A 19,648-nucleotide genomic window follows, 5' to 3' on the forward strand; every position below is an offset into this window, starting at 1 on the left:
ACCTTGGACCTCAGCATCCCAGATCAATGCTCTATCCATGCACCACCACCAGTCAGGCCACTCTGCACTGCTCTTAAATACCATTGCCATATAAATTGTGTAGAAATATGCAGAAACCATCTAGAATGAAGGAATCAATGTGACAAAAATGTTTATTATGACTAGAAAGAAATGGGCCAGAATGACAGCAGTCTCTCTTATAGGCTGGCAGAGTTATGGTGGACATTTCGTCCTCAATTTTTAAAGATCCAAGTAAATATGTTACTTTTATTGCTTCATCTCCCACTTACAACAGTTTACTACTTATGTATTTCCTTAAAGAAAAAAAAAAGAAACCCTGGCCAGGTAATTCAGGTGTTTAGAGTGTCACCCTCATACACCAAGGTCGCAGGTTTGATCTCTGGTCAGGACATATAAAAGAATCAACCAATGAGTGCATAAATAAATGGAAAAACAAATTAATGTTTCTCTTTCTTTGTCCTCTCCTTCATCTCTCTCTCTCTAAAATTAATTTAAAAAAAGACAAAGAGTGAGAGAAGACTCAGCCGAGAGTCCACATTTCTTTTAAGAGCTTCCTTAGTCCAGGGTTTTCCAATATATTTTTAATTGAATTTAAATATGTGACAGCATTTCAAAAATTATACAGGTTTTATGTCCACATGTTTACTACACATCTTCTGTACACCATATGATATGCTCAGTACTCCTGCAATTCAAGTCTCCATGACCATTTACCCCCACTATATCTTCTTCTACCTGCCTACTTCACAATCACCTCACTGTTATCTGTATCCATTAGTTGTTTTTCTTTTTATTGTCCTTTTTTCTCAATCCCTCCACCCCCTTCACCCAACCCTCACCACCAACAGCTGTCAACCTGCTTTCTATCTATTAATCTTTATGTTTTGTTCATTTTGTTCACTAGATTCCACATATGAGTGAAATCATATGGTACTATCTTTCTCTGACTGGCTTATCTCATTTAGCATAATGTTCTCCCAGTCAGGGTTTTCTAAATCAGTTAATCTGCATTCATGTAAAAGGTTCTTGTTGAGGAAAAATTATTGTAATATTTGCAAAAGTTGTAGTCTCCATTGCTGGTATTCTTCAGGTACTGGGTGGCCTCCTTCTGTCTGTTGTGCTATGAAGATCTGCTCTCCTTGGGTAATATTCTAAGACTTATTTATTTATTTATTTATTTATTCATTTTATCTTAAGTGGAGTGAGACTTTTTGATTAAGCTCCCAACCTATAAATAGCTGCTATAAGTACAATAAGCCTGTCTGTGCTGAAGGTAAACCAGGAATATTTTTTCCTTTGGGGGAGCATTCTATATTATTAAGAATGAAAACTATAAGAAAGGATAAAATTATAGAAGAAGGGCAATTATCTCCAATGCATAGATGCAATATATACCCAGAATTGTGGATAATGTGGATGGATTTGAAATTACTGTTTTAATTAAAATAGTCTATAGTAGATTGGAATGTATGTTAAAGGGATGGGAAGAGGAAGAGAAAGGAAGGGAAAGGAGAGGAGAGGAGGGGGAATAATAAAGAATGTAAACTTGGCCTTTAATATACCTAATGTCTTTTTTTTTTGTCAATGTACACTTGCTTCAATTTCAAATACAGTCATGGGATCTTAGAGCTGGAAGAGCTCTTTAAGATCATCTATTCTCCTTATTACATTTACAAAAATTAGAGACCCTAGGAAAGGGGATTTATAGCTAAGGCCACTCTGCCAAGCCTTCCTCTGAAAGACAAGATTGAATACTAGTTAAGAATGTGGCCTTTGGAGAAGGACTATTGGAATTAAAATCACACAGCTTATTAGATGTGTGACCTTGGAGAAGTTACTTAACTTTACTGTTCTTTTTCTATAAAATGGAGATAAAAGAGGTACCTGTCTCATAAGGCACTATTAGAAATAAAGAAGTTAATATATGAAAAGCACTTACAACAGTACCTGGTAGGCTAGTACCTGAATAATAGAAAGTAGCTATTGCTGCTCTTTCCGTTGTTCTTGTGATAATTCTGCCATTCCATAACCAGTGATTTCTAGCTTTATGGCCATTAAGAAAATGAACATAAATGAACATGAACTTCCATGGGTCCCCTCTGAAGTCACCTTGAAGTTTATCTTGTTAGCAGGTAGAAAGCAGAAAGGACAAAGGTGAATCCAAGATGGTGACATTTGAATTTATACTGTGATATTTATCTGAATAGATCTCCTATAAAAGTTATGATAATTGAGTTCCTTGTTTTGTATAGTGTTCCTTAGCAGCATATGTTTTCTCTATATATTATTTTTTTAAGTTTATCATTATATCTCAACATAATAAAGGCCATATGTAACAAAACTACAGCTAACATCATACTCAGTAAGCAAAAACCAAAAGCATTTCCCTTAAGATCAGGAACAAGACAGAGATATCTATAATTTTACAATTCTTATTCAATATAGTACTGGAAGCCCTAGCCATAGCAATCAGACAAGAAGAAAAAAATAAAGGTCATCCAAATTTGAAAGAAGTAAAATGTCATTATTTGCATATGACATGATATTGTATATAAAAAAAACCCTAAAGATTCTACACAAAAAACTAGTAAAGCTGATAAATGAATTTAGTAAAGTGGAGGATACAAAATAAATATCCAGAAACCAGTTGCATTTTTACACACCAATAATAAACTCTCAAAAGGGAAACTAAGAAATCAATTCCTTTCAAAATTGCATTTAAAAACAAAAAACAAAAACAAAACAAGGAATACATTTAACCAAGGAGGTAAAAGACCTATACTAAGAAAAGTATAAGGCACTAAAGAAAGAATTGAAAAAATACAAATAAATGGGAGCATATACCCTGCACATGGATAGGAAGAATTAACATAGAAAAATATTCATACTTCCCAAAGCAATCTATATATAGATTCAGGTAATTCTTATCATAATATCAATGGTGTATTTTGCAGAACTAGAACAAATATTTCCCAAATTTATATGGAACCACAAAAGACCCTGAATAGCCACAGCAATCTTGAGAAAGAATAACAAAGTTAGAGGTGTCACACTACTTCCTGATATCAAAGTATACTACAAGGACATCTAATCAAAACAACATGGTACTGCATAAAAACAGACATATAGATCAATGGAACAGAATAGAGAGCCAAAAAATAAACCCATATCTATATGGTTAATTAATATTTGACAAAGGAGGCAAGAACATACAGTGGGGTAAAGACAGTCTATTAAATAAATGGTGTTGGGAAAATTGGGCAGATATATGCAAAAAATGAAATTAGGCCACCTTCTTACACCATATACAAGAATAAACTCAAAGTGGAATAAAAACTTAAATGCTACACTTGAAATCATAAAAAATTCTAGGGAATATAGGCAGTAAAATTTCAGACATTTCTTATAGCAATATTTTTTTCTGAATGTCTCCTTGGGCAAGGGAAACAAAAAATAAACAAATGGGACTACATCAAACAAAAAATATTTTGCGAACTAAAGGAAACCATCAACAAAATGAAAAGATAACCCACTGAATGAGAGAACATATTCACCAATGATACATCTGATGAGGGGTTAATATCCAAAATTTATAAAAAACTTACAAAACTCAACACCAAAAACAAAACAAAACATTCCAATTAAAAAAAAAATGGGCAAAGAACCTGAATAAACACTTCTCTAAAGAGATACACAGATGGCCAATATACATATGAAAAGATGCTCAGTGTCACTATTCATTAGAAAAATGCAAATTAAAACCACAATGAGACATCACCTCGCACCTGTCAGAATGACTATCATCAACAAATCAACAAATAACAAGTGTTGGCAAGGATGTGGAGAAAAAAGTGAACCCTCATGCACTATTAGTGGGAATGCCAATTGGTGCAGCTACTGTGAATACCAGTATAGCAATTCCTCAGATAATTAAAAATGGAACTACCAAAAAAAAAAAAAAAATAGAACAACCAAATGAGCTAGTGATTCCACTCCTGGCTATATATACAAAGAAAACCAAAACATAAATTTTAAAAAATGTATGTACATCTATATTTATTTTAGCATTATTTACAATAACTAAGTGCCCATTGAAGATGAGTGGATAAAAATTTGGTGCTACATATATATAATGGAATATTACGGGGCCTTAAAAAAAAATGAAATGTTACCATTTGTGACAGCATAGATAACCTAGAGGTATTACGCTAAGTAAAATAAATCAGTCATAGAAAGACAGATATTGTATAATTTCACTTATATGTGGTACTTAAAGAACAATATAAATGAACAAATAAGATGGAAATAAACTCATAGATACAGTTTACAAATTGATGGATGCCAGAGGGGTGGGTGATAGAGGGCCTGGGTGAAAAAGGTGACAAGGTTCAGAAGTAGAGAGGGGTGGTTACAAATAACCACAAGAGTGTAAAAAGTACAGCATTGGGAATATAGACACTGATATTGCAATGACTGTATGGTGCCAAGTGGGTACTGGAAATATTAGAGGGAACACTATTCAAAGTTTATGATTACCTAACCACCATGCTGTACACCTAAAACTAATATAAAATGTTATTAAATGCATACTCTATTTAAAAAAAAAGTAAAACAAACTTTTAAAAGTTTATTATTAAAATAGAAATAAAAATTGTTTTGCTGTGAATTCACTATATGTATGATGGGTTTTTCTGTGAGTCTACCATATCATCACCATGTCTAAATACAGTTTGTTTGTCAGCTGACCTGCAGGATACCATGCAGGGCACTACATACAATTAAGCAATATGAACCTATGCTTTACCTGAGAGTATTTGGAGCAGCATCTTTTCAGATTTAGTGTGCTTTTGAACTTTGTTAGAGTTAAAATACTAATATTTTACTTAATATTTCTCTACTTTTTGATTTTCAAATAGTGAACTGTGTGAGAGCCTTCAAATACTGTCTCTGAAGACTTTGGTAAACAATTACAGTTCTATACTTTCACAGGTCTTGGCAACTAGAGTTGTATGTGTATTTTTATCATGTGTCTAAAGGGACCTGGAAGGTTTCTTCTGCATCTAGGTGCACTGACACAATTTTAAGACAAGAAGTTGTAGTTGAGGGTCAGGGAGCAGGAAAAGATTATTTTTTCTTGATTTATACCAATTCTGCAGTTTAAAGGAAGATTGTGTCCAAGGACACTCAATAACTTTGAATAGGTCTGACATTCTCTGGCTGATGAATAGTTGTGAATAGCTATAATTAGGCCTTCAAGAATAATTTGGAAGAGCAGTACGAATCTCTCTCTCTCTCTCTTTTTCTTTTATCTTTTTCTCTCTCTCTCCTCCCCTCTCTCTCCTCTTTCTCTCTCTCACTATCTTGTGCTTTGTCTTGTTGCATTAAACACACTGAAGGAAAAGAGATTTTCTAGATTTCCATACATAAAAAATGAGGGTGATGCAAAAATGAGAAATCATAGATGCCAAAACTCAACATTACGCATTAGAAGTAAGATTTTTTTTATTTTTTAATGTAACTTGCTAGTTTTGAGTAGTTTAGATACATATAAATTTATAACCAACTGAGACTTAAGAGCTAGTGTTACTTTGGCAATAATACCTCTGCTATGTTAATCCCAGTCAGAGTGAACCAAAGACTGAATTGAAAAAGCAAGTGAGAGATGAGACATATGCTTTAGAAAGTACTGTAATATGATCGCCCTTTATAACAGAAAGCATTTTAAGTATAAGGTCCTTGATTGATATTTTTTGTATTATTATTGTCCATATGTGGTAAATAGCTCTCCACTCCTACTTGGTAAACTTTCATTTTATAGTGAAGAAAGAACTCTATGTATGTGTTAGCTGAAATTAAACTAGATAAATTTTATTGATTAAGGGACAAAAGTGCAATACTTAGCTGCAAAAATACATCTCTGGATGTTTGTATTGGTACATTTCTCACTTTGTACTGTCTATAACAAAGTCAAGGCTTATAATCCAGGAAACAATTCCCTTTCTTTTTAAGTTCTTCTGTCTGGTTGAGTAATTCAAACAATTTACTGAAGATCAACATTAGAAAATAAAATTTTTAATAAGTGTGCATGGGGAATTCACATAAGTGTGAAAATTCCAAAGACAATGAGGCAATATTGGATATATAAGAAGTGTTTTTGACAAAGGATAACAAGGGGGTGGAGTATTGGATTTCAAAAGTGAGTGTGGATGATGTACAAGTATTTGAGGGTAAGTGGAACACAAGGTAGGGAGAAATTTTTGCTAAGCAACTCAGAAACGGTGGAACCCAATGGATGGGGTCTCTAACCTAACAGACTTGGAGTGTAAGTCAAGGCTTCCTTGCTAAAGCAACCTTTTTTATCTGCACCTCTTTAAGAAGAAGAGAAAGTAAAAAAACTGTTCCTGAGCCTGTTGGACTTTAATTGATTTTAGTTTGAAATAATCTGTATGCCAGAGTGGCACATTTCAGGGACACTTGCTCTGAACACCCACATAATTGTGTACCTTCTGACCAACATGAAATGGGAACCTAATAAAACAGTAAAAACTGGTGTTAGAAGGTAGATCTTCTTTCTTTGTGCTCAAACATTACTTTGTCTTTTTTTGTTCATTTCAGTTTTTTAAATGCAATCATTTTAGAGAGAGAGAGAGTAAGGAGAAGAGAAAGAAAGAGAAAGAGAGAGAATAAGAGAAGCACTCGTTTATTGTTTCACTTAGTTGTATGTTCATTGGTTGCTTCCTGTATGGGCCCTGAACAATGATCAAACCTGCAATCTTGGTGTTTTGGCGTGATGCTCTCACCAATTGAGCTAATCCAGCCAGGGCCTACTTTTTCTTTCTTTCTTTGATTTTTAAGATTTTATTTAATGATTTTTCAAGGAGAGGAAGGGGAAACAAAAAGTATCAACTCAGTTGCTTAACTTTAGTTGTTCACTGGTTGCTTGTCATATGTGCCTTGACCCGGCATGCCCAGGATTTTAAACTGACAACCTCAGCATTCCAAGTCCATGCTCTATCCACTGTGACACCACAGGCCAGGTGGGCCTACTTTTTATTTTCTTTAATTTTTAAATTTTATTTAGAAAATAAACTTTAACAGGGTAACATTGATCAATAAGAGTATATAGGTTATAGGTGAACATTTCTATAGCATTTGAACTGTTGATTGTGTTGCATACCCATCATCCAAAGTCAAATCATTTTCTGTCACCTTTATTTGTCCTTCTTTACACCCATTCCCCCCACCACCTCCCCTCTCCCCATTCACTCAAGTCCCCTTTTCCTTCCCCCAAGTTCCCTTCCCCCTGGTAACCATTTCACTTTTATCTATGTTCATAAGTCTCAGTTTTATATCCCACCTATGTGTGAAATCATACAGTTCTTAGCTTCTTCTGATTTACTTATTTCATTCAGTATAATGTTCTCAGGGTCCATTCATGTTGTCGTAAATGACACTATGTCATTGTTTCTTATGGCTGAGTAGTATTCCATTGTATATATGTTCCACATTTTTTTATCCAATCCCCTATCAAGGGACACTTTGGTTGTTTCCATGTCTTGGCCACTGTGAATAATGCTGCAATGAACATGGGGGTGCATGTATCTTTACATACCAATGTTTTCTAGTTTTGGGGATAGATAGCCAGTAGAGGGATTGCTGATTCATATGGTAATTCTATTCTTAATTTTTTGAGGAACCACCATACTTTCTTCCATATTGGTTGTACTGATTGTACTGATATGCATTCCCACCAGCAGTGTACAAAGGTTCTTTTTTCTCTACGATTTAGTACCTGTCTTTCTCAAAGTCTTCCAAAAAATAAAAGAAAACAGTACTCTCCAGCACATTTTATAAAGGCAACATAACCTTCATACCAAAACCTGTCAAGGACAACACACACACACACACACACACACACACACACACAAAACAAACAAACTACAGACCATTATCTCTAATGAATACAGATACATTTGCTTAATAAGAGTCATTGCTTTCGACTTTGTAGTAGAGTTGTTTATCATTTGCATTAAACTGAGTTTCTTGGACAAAAAATATGGCCTGTTCATTTCCACATTCTCTCTACCCCCATTGTGAGTGCATGGAAATTTTTGTTCAATTCATTCTATAAGTATCATTCAGATGTCTACTCTGTGCCAAATATTGTGCCCATTTTGGGGATATAGCAATGAATAGAACAGATAAAAGTACCTACCATCATGGAGCTTACATTTTAGTAGGGACAGACAGATCACAGATAATAAAACAATAACTAAAATATATAGTGTTATCTTATGGTAAGTGCTATGAAAGACTGTAAGGAGGATGAGAAGTGACATTTTTTGGTGGTTTACAGTGGGAGGCTGCAAAGACCCTGAGGTGGAAAGATGCTTGTTATTTTCAGAAACAACCAGGAGGTTAGTGTATCTACAGTGCATGAGATAGGCAAATTACCAGGGGATGTGTTAGCTTAGGTTAGGTTTGGTTAGGTTAAGGTAGACTATGTAGGGACCTTGTTGGTCATTGTAAGGATTTTGGCTTTTATTTTTAAGGAAACAGGACAACATGACTTAGATTTTTAAAGCTTCATTCTAGCTGTAGTGTGGGAGAATGTGCTGTAATAGGGGGCAATGTCATAAGTAGCAGATCAATTCAAGGCTATTGCATTAATCCATGCTGGAGATGATGGCTTGAACCAATGTGGTAGTAGAGAAGTGAACAGGTGTCATTGGATTGTGAATGTATTTCAAGGGTAGTGCCAATGAGCATTCCTGGTGAATTGCATGAGAAACATGAAGGAGAGGAATCCAGGGTGACTTCTCGTTCTGTGGCTTAAACAAACAGAAGGGTGGAGTTGCCATTTGCCATGATGTAGAAGACTGTGAGCAGAGCCAATCTGGAACTGGGTGGGAATTAGGAGTTCAATTTTGAACATACTAAGTTTGAAATGCCTTTTAAATATTCAAGTGGATATGCTGGCTGGATATTCATATCTGTGGCTCAAGGGAGAGACCTATGCTAGAGCTATAAACTGGGGAATTATGAATGTTTAGACAACATGTGGAGCCATGAGTTGGCATGAGATTAGATTGCCAATGAATCATCAATATACATTCATTTATAATATGGTATTCGTTTTCTCTCCAAGTTTGCTCATCTTTGATATTATTTCAAACCAAAGTATAGTCTCTATATAGACCATTTATAGAATCTGTAGGTTCAAGAGTTAAATAGTTTTTACTATGTATGTGCTAATGCTCTTGAGGACAAAAAGAAATATGAGACTCAAATTCTGCCTTTGGGGACATTCATATTAGGCTAAAGGAAATAAGACTTTGACTTGTAAAATGTAATTCATATTACAAAGCATTATGTACCACTGAATGCATATCAGTCAATCCATATGCTTTATTGAGTGGTTTTGCATGCATGTGTTTGCTATGCATACAATAGGAATTTTAAAAAGTGAGGTACTCTACATAATAGAGGAGCCAGCATCTATATTTAATTTATTATTATTATTCTTTTATATTTATTGAGAGGTAGGGAGGCAGAGAGACAGATTCCCGCATGCACCCCAACCAGGATCCACCCAGCAAGCCCTTTACCGGTGATGCTCAGCTCATTTGGGACCACTGCTCTGTTGCTTGGCAACTGAGCTATTTTAGCACCTGAGGTGAGGCCATGATGCCTTCCTCAGCACCCATTGCCAACTTGCTATAACCACTTGAGCCATGGCTGCGGGAGGAGAAGAGAGAGAGAGAAAGAGAAAGAAAGGGAAGGGAAGGGTGAAAAAGCAGATGGTCACTTTTCCTGTGTGCCCTGATCTGGATATTGAACCCGGGTCTTCCAGTCACCAGGCCAACCCTCTACCTCTGAACCAACTGGCAAGGATGAGGAGCCACCATCTAGATATCCACTGGTTTCTTTGAAAAATACTGTATATCTGGCAAAAAGCTGAAAAAGAAAGGAGTCCATTTCACTGCAAAATAATATAAAGCTATTTATTTTCAAACTAGTTTTTGTTCTTTGTTTTAACATTATATGAAAGGACCAAGTTACAAAGTTGTAGCAGCAGATGAAAATCATGATCAAATAATGTAAAGAATGCAAATAAGCACATTTTCTTCAGGGGTTTAAGCTTATTAGATGACTTTGACATCTGAGATGGCATTTGATCTCCTTGACCCTGTCTGGTCTAAATAAGGCAGGTAATACCTCTACTACTCCTCAGAGCCACAGCGGCTCCTAGCCCAGCATTCTGGGGAGGAATGGGGTTCTTTCTGTGATTTATCATGAAGTTTAAATTTTTTATTTCTAAATCCGATTTAGATCCTGTTGTTCCTATACCAGTGTACTCACCAAAAGTGTTGTTTACATCCTCTCGATACTATGAAGAACAAGAATTTACCACCACCTAACTCATTAAAAAAGCTCTGTAAGCCTGAGGCTCAAACGCCACTATATGAACACAGAGAGCTCAGGGCCCCTCAAGGACAGTATTTCATGAGCTACTCTCACTCAGAATTCTTCCCTTCCTCAGAGCCTCTGTCACAAATACAATATTAAACCAGAGGCAAGGTGTTTTGTTTTTGTTTTTTTCCAGAAAATATTTCGCTTACAGGCTTTAATTTCAAATGTGGGATGTGTTGGGTTACTATTTGTACTACTGGCCACTTTCAAATCTTGTAATGTTTTTTTAATCAAACTACTAGCTTTAAACACACACACACACACACACACACATTATCCAACAATGTTATGCTTTATTTGCTTTCCAATACAAATAATTTTGAAGTATTTCTTTCACCTTGAGTATTTCTGATATTGTAACCTCCAGCTGAATCCTAAATGCTTGACAATGTATGCATGTAATTCAGAGAGTTATTATTGCCTCCGGCTAGCTTCATGTCATCTAGTTTGTCTTTTGCTCCTCTCCTTTGATAGTATGATCAGGACCAATTGTGAATCTGCCAGATGCATTTCTCAACAAAAAGACAAAACTAAGATGGCTTGTGTTTTCTCCTCTCTATTTCAGGGCTACTCACATTAAAGGAGTTCCTCTGCCTTTTTTTTTTTTTCGTGAAACTGAGCTTGCTTAATCAGAGATGGAGCAAACAGACTGCAAACCTTACCAGCCTCTGTCTAAAGTGAAGCACGAAATGGATCTAGTTTATACCAGTTCTTCTGATGAGAGTGAGGATGGAAGAAAACCACGGCAGTCATACAACTCCAGAGAAACTCTGCATGAGTATAACCAAGAGCTGAGAATGAATTATAACAGCCAGAGCAGGAAGAGGAAAGAAGTGGAGAAACCTACTCAAGGTATATCTTCATTAGAAATTTGTAACCTGTGTTGTTTCTCACTGACGAATGCTTGTAGGCGCCAACTTCTGTTTCAAAACAAAGTTGCTGATGTTAACTGGTTAATAATCCTCACTGCTTACATATGCTTAGTGAATCTTTTCATATGCAGACCCAGCTGAGGTTGTAGGTCACGTGTGCTTTTTATGGATTATGCATGAATTTGGAGGTAGCAATCCTCTTATCAGAGCATTCAAAATTTGTCTAATCCGACAAATAGCCATTTACAGACTGAAGGATAAATAATTTATAGTAAGATGAAAAGTAAACAGCTAAGTGCTTTTTATTTCCAAAAGAGAGGAGAGGAGATAGAGAAACAGACTCTTGCATGCACCTTGACTAGGGTCCACCTAGCAACCCCTGTCTGGGGCCTATGCTCTGCCCATCTGGGGCCACGCTTGCAAATGAGCCATTTTTAGCACCTGAGGCAGAAGCTCCACATGGCCATCCTCAGTGCCCAGGATGATGCACTCTAACCAATTGAGCCATGTCTGTAGGAGGAGAAGAGAGAGAAAGAGAAAGAGGAGAGGGAGGGGTGGAGAAGAAGATGGTCACTTCTCCTCTGTGCCCTGACCAGTAATTAAACCTGGGACATACACAAACTGGGCCAATGCGCTACCATTGATCTAACTCATCAGGGAAGCTAAGTGCTTGTCTTTTTTTTTTTTTTTTTTTTTGTAACAGAGACAGAAAGAGAGACAGACAGTAAGGGAGAGAGATGAGAAGCATCAATTCTTTGTTGTGGCATCTTAGTTGTTCATTGATTGCTTTCTCATATGTGCCTTGACTGTGGGGGGGGGCTACAGAAGAGCAAGTGACCCCTTGCTCAAACCAGGAACCTTGGGCTCATGCTGGTGAGCCTTCCTCAAGCCAGATGAGCTCACACTCAAGCCAGCGACCTCAGGGTCTTGAACCTGGGTCCTCCACATCCCAGTTCGATGCTCTATTCAGTGCACCACTGTTTAGTCAGGCAGCTAAGTGCTTTTCAAATCATTGCCTGTATGGGACAGAATTATCAAACAAATATTTGGTTTCTAAAAGAGCTTTAGAAAGGTTAGTAGAGATCACCAAACAGGTGTCTAGAAAATCTGTCCACAGAGTGCTGAAACCTTATGCAGCACAATCTGAAGGGAAAGTAAGAATTTTCTGGAACCTTTCCTGCCCTAGACATACTGTGGAGCATATATTTGTGATAGCCTTCATTTGTCAGTTATGGGTTAACAAGAAGGTTTCTAATAAATAGAAAACAGGTAGATAGAAATATGAGTTACTTACTTCTTTTCTATTGATAGATAAGTAGTATTAGACAGTATTGTAACTACATAGAAAAAAAGATACTGACATTGGCTTATGTTACCCTTTTTTAGCGCGCGCGCGCGCGAGAGAGAGAGAGAGAGAGAGAGAGAGAGAAACAGGCAGGAGAGAGATGAGAAGCATCAAATAGTAGTTGTGGCACTTTAGTTGTACATTGATTGCTTTTTTTTTCAAGTGAGAGGAGGTGATATAGTGAGACAGATTCCTGCATGTGCCCCGGCCAGGACCCACCCAGCAACCCCATTAGGGATCAATGCTTGAGTACTGAGCTATTTTTACCACCTGAAGCTAATGTGCTTGGACTAACGGAGCCATCCTCAGCACCAAGCACAAGGCTGAAACCAATAGAGCCACTGGCTGCAGGAGGGGGAGAGGGAGAGGAGGGGGAGAGAGAGGGGAAGAGAAGCAGATGATCACTTCTCCTGTGTGCCCTGACCGTAAATCACCAGAACGTCCATACACGGGCCGACACTCTATCCATTCTGCCACCACCTGTAAAGCACCTTTTTTTCTTTTTTTCTTTTTTTTAAGAATAAGTCAATACTGAGAAAAATAAATAAATAAAAGAGTTGATTATCTAAAGCTGTCATTCTCAAGTGTGTAGCCTGGGCCAAAAGCTACAACATCACCGCCAACCCTGATAGAAATGCAGATTCTCAGGTACCACCTAGACCATGTGAAATATACTAATTACACATGAAAACTAGTATATTCTAATAAGCATTGAAATTTTATATTAACAAACTTTAAATTAAGCTGAAGAATTAAGGTATTCATATTAACATAAATATACATGAAATGTTTATTATATTAACTATATCGCTCATTTTTACTTAACATAATTGGTAAAAATATTTCAATTTTTTTGAGTAACTCATTTTAATCTTCCCTATTGATTCATCTAAGGGCAGTGTAGGTTTGTTACCAAATGATTTTATTCTTCTACCTGACCTTTGGGAAATATTTTCCTGTGGGGATTTTGTCTCGCTCTGTTATGCTTTAAGAAATGTGTAGTTCCCATTAAAATATTTCTCTGTAAGTTTATCTTTAAAGAAAATGGACTTAAAATTGTGTGTTTTAGGTTATAGGATTGGAGTATGAAGCACTTGACCTAATATGTTTTGTGTTTAAAAAAGAATATACTTCTAGAGACAGTTCTAAAACTATAAGCAATTTTGTACTGAGACAGTGTAAAGAGGGAGTCAACCTCCGATTTTGTTTCTGGCATTATCATCAAATTGAATTTTGATATGAGAGAAGTTTATCTTCTATGATGCCATCCTAACTTCCTATCAAATAACCTATTATTATTCAATTGCCTTGTATTTAACACTTGATATGTGTCAGGACTTGAGTCAGATGCTAAGGATGGAAATGACTGATAGTTTCTGCTTAAAGTCATAAAATGGTTGAGAAAATAAACATCAAACAAATAATTGCAATAAAATATAGTAAGTACTTCTACAGATAAATGAAGTGCTGTGGAAGAACCGGAAATTAGGGATTATGAAAGGTAATATTTGATCTAGGTCTAAAACATGTGAAAAAGAGTTCATTAGAAAAAGGACATGCCAAGAGGGTAGATTAGCAAGCGCAGAAGCATAAGACTGTGAGAAGGCCTGAAATGGTGACAATTTCAATGTGGCTGGATAAAGGGACATTGGCAATGGATCCTGAAAAGCCTTGCATGCCCAATTTAGGAGTTCTTTTTTTTTCTTTAAGCATTTTTTTTAGTGATAGAGAATTTCATGATCAATTATAATTTTTAGGGAGAGAAGTGTAGAAAAAAATTTTAGATGTGTAAGAAGTGGTGTAGTAGATTGATTGCCGTGGGGAAAATTTGATAAAGGGAAACAATCTGTGAAGCTACTGAATCAGCCCAGGATAAGAATGGTGCTAAAGGTATAAACTCGGGCTATATCAATGACTGTGAAGAAATACATTTAAGTGATATTAGTGTGGTGGTATTGGTAGGAACTGGTAATTGATTACTTGTCAAGGTTTAAAGAGATAACTGAGTGAGGGATGACTCTAAATTTCAAGTTCAGTTCGTGAAACTGGAAGGATGAAGATCCCTTTACTGAGAAAAGAACATGGGGGAGAGGGTTTGAAGGGAAGAGACCAAACGTGTTTTTGGACATGTTTAGTTTTAAATGCTTGGGTGTCCTCCAGGGGGATTTTTCAATCAGGCAGTTGGAGTGTGTATCCAGAGGTCATGAAAGATCTGGAGTGTTGATATCAGTAGATTTGTGTCCATCAGTATCTTATAGTAGGAGATGCCTGAGGGCTAATGAGATTACTCAGGGAGAGCATGTAAACTGAGACTAGAAAGAAAGCCACGGACAAGAATCTGAATCTATCATGCATGTACTAATATAAACATGCTTTCAACCTATTTAAATTTTTAGTTCACACTATCCTTCAGTGTGCTGACATATTAAGCACACTTAATGTAATATATTAAGACCCAGAGGTAAAAGTCTGGAAACGTGGAATCTTACTTGCCAGTAACTTGCTGGTTTTTATAGAGACCTCAGAGGGAAAATGTGTACTCTTTAGGAAAGAAATGAATTATCCTACATAAGGCAAAACTTTAGGCCCAATGATCATCTTTTCTATGAGTTCTGAAATTCTCTCTGTTGTTTTAGTCCACATGTTTACTACCTATGAGTCATAGAAAATGTTCTTAAATTTTCACTAATATATGTCAGTGGTGGCATCTTAAATCAGCCTAGCTAGAATTGAGCCTAATTCATTATTTTTTAAGAAATAAAATTCTCAGAATATCATTCAGTTTTAAGTCAGGAAAGAAGAAAGGAAACATGTTAGTTGGGTACATACTATAGTGCCAGACACTGTGCTACCTGCTTTCAATTTTCAAAGCTGTGTAGCCTGAAGCCAGTTACTGCATCTCTCTGAGCCTGTATCTCATCTGCAAAATTGACATCATCATCATCATCAACACCATATTCATAATAACAAAAATAAAAGTGATAATAATAAGGAATCTTGAATAGTACCTGCTCTGTTCCAGGAGCTAGGTGCTTTACATCTGTTCTTCATGAACACCTTATGAGGTTTCAGATAGTATTCCCAGTTTACAGATGAGGTAACTGAAAACTGGAGAGAAAGAACTTACCGGAATTGCTACAATTAACAAATGGTAAGAGTGAGGATTGGAAATTGGGTCTATGGCTCCAAAGTTTTCATTGTTCGCTGTATTACCCTGCCTCCCATGCCTAAATCATGACATTCTGATACGACATCATTGTGATCATAAGTGTGAAAGTATTCAGGAACTCAATAAATGTCTCCCTTCATTGTCTTCCCCAACAACCTTGTCAGTCGCTTATCTTCTAAAAACTAGAGTTTACAAAAAGGTTTAGAAATCCTTCTTTCTGACTATCTTTATAAAAGGGCAGATGATATCCTAGATAATTTGTAATATAATTTCCTGAGTCTGGTTGTCAGTTTTTACTTTTTAGAGAAGTTATTATGTCATCAAATTCAGGGCTTGTTTTTAGAAATAGTAACAACAGGAAATGCTTGATTCCATCTAAAACTATTTTCATATTCTTATATTTATTTACCAAGAAACAGGCACCTACTTCCCCACCACCCATCTATACACATAGTGCTGGATTAAAAAGAATTTTTTTGAAAGCTTTCAAATTAAGTGATGAATATTAATCTAAAATTATTCACAATTCTTTCCTAACAGGATGAATTAGCCCTAGGCAAATGTATTTTATATGATTTTGGCAGCTGTCTAACAGCAGGGATGGATATCCCAGAGGCACAGAGGCTAGCAATTGTTCCCCTGCATCCTTACCTCAAAGGGAGGAATCAATTAACTAAGAAGTTAGTATAAGACAAATGAAAATATAAATTTCTGAATATATAAACTAAGGATAAGAATTTTAGTTATGATAGTGGCCCTGTAATTTTTATAACAGAAAAATATTACTTTTGAACATACCCATTTTACTGAAAAGTTATTTGTGAATGAAAAGTAACCCTTGCATAAAAAGAACGTATGGTGAGGACTTATTACAAATCCCCCAAGATCAGAGACTCCTGACGTACTAGAGCTGACACAAACATTTCATTTCTCCCTTCGTCCTTTTCTTTTACATAAAGTGGATTTCCTTTGATTGGTTGTGTTTTTTATATTACAACCTAAGTCCAAGTCTCAAATTATCGCCATCTGGTGGAAGAAATTTAAAATTGCCAATTTGTATTTACCAAAATTGCTTAGAAAGAAAGCTTATCTGTCATCCATCCATCCATTTATTAATTTACTAATTTAAGCATCAAACATTCATTTAATGTCAATGATGTTTGTTAGGTGGATGAAGTTCATCTTAAACTAAACGATGCACATGACTATTATTTCCCCCTCCTTGCCCTAAGCATCATCCTAGAGCTGCTCACACTGCAGTATCACTTGTAGGTTCAAGGAGTAAACAGAAGCCCAAATTTTGAAAGTCCATTTTCTGATTTTTATTTCAAGCCCTTCACAGTAGTATAAATTATTGTTTGCTTATATTGAAACAGTTTGGATAAAAGTTCCTACAAAAATATTGAAAAAATAGTTCTTAATCTCAAGGTCTGTGTTTATGTGGTCAAGAGCACAGACTGCAGGTATAGTATAATGAAACAAGCCTTTAAAATGAACATTTGAACAGCGTTTGATTCTTTGTAATGAATTCCCTGCTGTGAGCATGTTATACTTCTAGTTTGCACAAATTTCTAAAATAAAAACCTATAATGACTGCCCAGAAAGAACTTAGACTATAGGAGAAAACTAAGTTATTTACAACCAGTTGAAATTGGCTCATGTCTTTCAACCAATATTATTTGTTCATGAGAACTTATAAATCATCTAAAACCTTGATGGGGTATCTGTGGCACTTTTGCCACTGCTCCCTTTACCTGTTGCATGGGTGGCATTCCCAATCAAATCATGGTGTTCTTCCTAGTTGAGCCAAACTCAGTCTGGCATCCTTATCAATACCGCCTTTCATAAAACACTGTCAATCAATTACAGTGGGCAAGAGATGGGATCTATTTCTTATCTGTTTTCTGCTTGTATTTGCCAAGGTCTATATTAAAATATGAATTTATATATATATATATAAATTTAAAATATAATGTTCATATTTTAACACACACATATATATAAATTTAAAATGTAATGTTCATATTTTAACACACATATATATAAATTTAAAATATAATGTTCATATTTTAACACACATATATATATATATATATATATATATATATATATATATATATATATGAATAGGAAGCACTCTTTACCTTCAAAGAATTCAAAGTACAATTGTGAAGGCAGATATAAACCAGCAATTGTAATACAACACAAATGATGTTATACTAATGATATTGGTGAAGTACTCTAAGAGTTTAGAAACTAGAATCATAGGCTCTGCTTGGGGAATGATAATGATAGCTATAAGTGAAATACCTAACATTTATTACAGTCAGGCACTGAGTAAGGCACCTTAGATAGATAATGTTATTTAACCTTTCTAGTAATGCTATAAGGTTGGGGTCATTATTATCCCCATTTTACCAGATGAGTAAAGTAAGGTTCAGAGATACTAAGTAACTTGCCCAATATTCCTTCCCAATGGTACTCTGTCTTCCCAACTTTACCCTGAATTCTTTGAAGCCAAAGAGTGCTTCCTATTGATGGGTCTATCTTCAGATTTTAGTGTAGAATTTGGCATACAAGCAGGCCACAAATAGGAAATAGCTTTCACTTTTTCGCCAACTCTGGTTGACAATGCTTGCATGAAATGCAGTGTTATTGAGGATGTGAGGGTGAGTTTGGCTTAACAAAAATAACACCATGATTTGATGAGGGATGTCTACCTTGCAACAGGTAATGGGAGTAAGTAATAGCAGTGGGATTGGTAGTAAGTAATAATAGGAGTCAAATAAAGTCTGACCTTTTTTTTGCGTGTGTGACAGAGAGAGACAGAAAGAGGGACAGATAGGGACAGACAGACAGGAAGGGAGAGAGATGAGAAGCATCAATTCTTCCTTTTGGCACCTTAGTTGTTCATTGATTGCTTGCACATATGTGCCTTGACCAGGGGGCTACAGCAAACTGAGTGACCCCTTGCTCAAACCAGCAACCTTGGTCCCAAGCTGGTGAGCCTTGCTCAAACCAGATGATCCTGCACTCAAGTGGGCAACCTTGGGGTTTTAAACCTGGATCCTCCTCATCCTAGTCCAATGCTCTATCCACTGTGCTACCACCTGGTCAGGAAAGTCTGACTTTTGAACTGACTGCCAGAAAGCCTATGCAGAAATACACAGCTTTGAATTCAGATGTCAAGTTCAGGGAAATGATGTAAGTGTATGTTTGTGTGTGCACATGTGTGTGTGTGTCTAATTGGATTCTTCTATAGATGGTTCCTGAGGCAGTTAGTAGAAGAGATGATCCAGTGAGAATATGTGCAGTTGTATATAAAGAGTGCCAAATTTGATACCCTGAAAAACACTGAAATTTAAAATAGTGGTTAGAAGAATAAAAAAGTGGTCTCGAGACGGCAGAGATGACTCAAAAGTTAAGGCTATCACATAAGCCCAGGGAAGAGACTTTCCAGCTGGAAGTCATGACTCATATTGTCAAATATTTCAGCATCAATGTGTCAAATAAAAATTGACAAAAGGTGGCCCTGGCCGGTTGGCTCAGTGGTAGAGCGTTGGCCTGGCGTGCAGGAGTCCCGGGTTCGATTCTCAGCCAGGGCACACAGGAGAAGAGCCCATTTGCTTCTCCACCCCTCCCCCTCTCCTTCCTCTCTGTCTCTCTCTTCCCCTCCCGCAGCCAAGGCTCCATTGGAGCAAAGATGGCCCGGGTGCTGGGGATGGCTCCTTGGCCTCTGCCCCAGGCGCTGGAGTGGCTCTGGTCGTG

General features: G+C 36.4%; 1 protein-coding gene across 1 annotated transcript in view; it reads left to right on the forward strand.

Annotated features, from left to right (window-relative positions):
• TENM1 (teneurin transmembrane protein 1) overlaps window positions 1-19,648 on the forward strand; it is a 1,131,584-nt gene that overhangs the window by 301,516 nt on the left and 810,420 nt on the right. Inside the window, exon 2 of the mRNA XM_066248720.1 lies at window positions 11,060-11,346. Coding sequence (XP_066104817.1) covers window positions 11,130-11,346 — 217 coding nt within the window. The 5' untranslated portion in view covers window positions 11,060-11,129. The remainder of the gene's footprint in view (window positions 1-11,059; window positions 11,347-19,648) is intronic.

Source organism: Saccopteryx bilineata, chromosome X, assembly GCF_036850765.1.
Source record: "Saccopteryx bilineata isolate mSacBil1 chromosome X, mSacBil1_pri_phased_curated, whole genome shotgun sequence".
NCBI lineage: Eukaryota > Metazoa > Chordata > Mammalia > Chiroptera > Emballonuridae > Saccopteryx > Saccopteryx bilineata.